Source organism: Penaeus monodon, chromosome 20 (genome assembly GCF_015228065.2).
Source record: "Penaeus monodon isolate SGIC_2016 chromosome 20, NSTDA_Pmon_1, whole genome shotgun sequence".
NCBI lineage: Eukaryota > Metazoa > Arthropoda > Malacostraca > Decapoda > Penaeidae > Penaeus > Penaeus monodon.
In genome coordinates, this window is record NC_051405.1 from 44,246,572 (window position 1) to 44,247,807 (window position 1,236).

The following is a 1,236-nucleotide window of genomic DNA, read 5'->3' on the forward strand; positions in this document are numbered from 1 at the left end:
ACCAAAAAGGTCTGCAGCAAAAATTGCAAATCTCAGAAAAAAATCTCTATTAGAATGAATGTTCTAAAAATCTAACTCCTCACATTATTTTATGCTTAAACATATTCTGCAAGAGTTACATGATCATTTTGCCTGACAAATATTTCTTCAATTTGATTTCAGGAAAATATAACAGTGGAAATAAATAGGAAAGACCTTTTGCTTGAACACAAATTTGTTCATATTCTAAGACTTCAAACCACCTACCTTCTTCAGTTCCTGCAACAGCCTGGCCATCTCCTGATCGACTTGGCTCAGACTGGGCACAGGCTGATCTATCCTCTCATCATCAGTAATGTCACTGGACTGCAGGATTTCTGACGCCTTGTATATTTTCTTACCAAATGACTGCTTCATAGGTTTCAGGGAAGCTGCTTGGTAATGCATCTTCCTGCTAGGTTTTGTACTCTCATTCTCTTTATTAAAGTCCACGCAGGAGGGATATTCTCCCAATACGCGATCAGCTACCAAGCTTCCTTCCGCAGCGCTCATGGGTCCTGACTTGGACTGCAAATCTGGAAGTGATCTGTACTCTCTCTCAGCCTGACTTTGGAGGAAGATATTTTTGTCACAGTATCCATCCCTCAAGGGTATAAATAGCCTATCACTCCCTGACTTCCATGCTCTCATTTTCTCACTGCTTTCCTGATGCTTGTCTGCAGGGATAACACTGAGAGAACCACCAATGATTTGTCTTACGGTCTGCTTGCCTTCCTGGAAAACACTTCCATCTGAGTCACTGGAGGAGGAGTGCCCGAGCCCGAGGTCTGGTATGCTGATGCCACTTCTTGTGCTCTTCCCGCTGCAAAGGATAATAAAGATTACTTCTTTTGCAGTGCGATGAATACACAATCAACAAATCTATACTCACATGTTACAGTCTGATATATGGGTAGGACAAGAAATTTTCTTTTCACACCACGAACTAATAATTTCTGCAGAATGTAGAGGAGGAACGCAAAGAAAATAGCAATAAACAAAGGTGACAGTAATGCCATAATGATGATACTGTACATAGATAAAATTGTGACATTTTTATAAGCATTTCATGAAGCTCAACACAGTTGGCATATGTATTAAGGAGACTGCATAACCTAAGACATAAGTTCCATTGTTATATGTCACTAAAGCAAATATGAAGCTTTATAACAGAGTTGTATTAAACCTTTCTGGACCTATCAATGCTAGTTTATTTGA

At 39.6% G+C, this 1,236-nt stretch overlaps 1 protein-coding gene across 1 annotated transcript in view; it reads right to left on the reverse strand.

Moving 5' to 3' along the window:
- The window catches only part of LOC119585859 (uncharacterized protein YGR130C-like), a gene marked incomplete at its 3' end in the record, with an annotated part of 16,010 nt that overhangs the window by 4,938 nt on the left and 9,836 nt on the right, over positions 1–1,236 (reverse strand). The window contains 1 exon segment of the mRNA XM_037934591.1: positions 247–841. Coding sequence (XP_037790519.1) covers positions 776–841 — 66 coding nt within the window.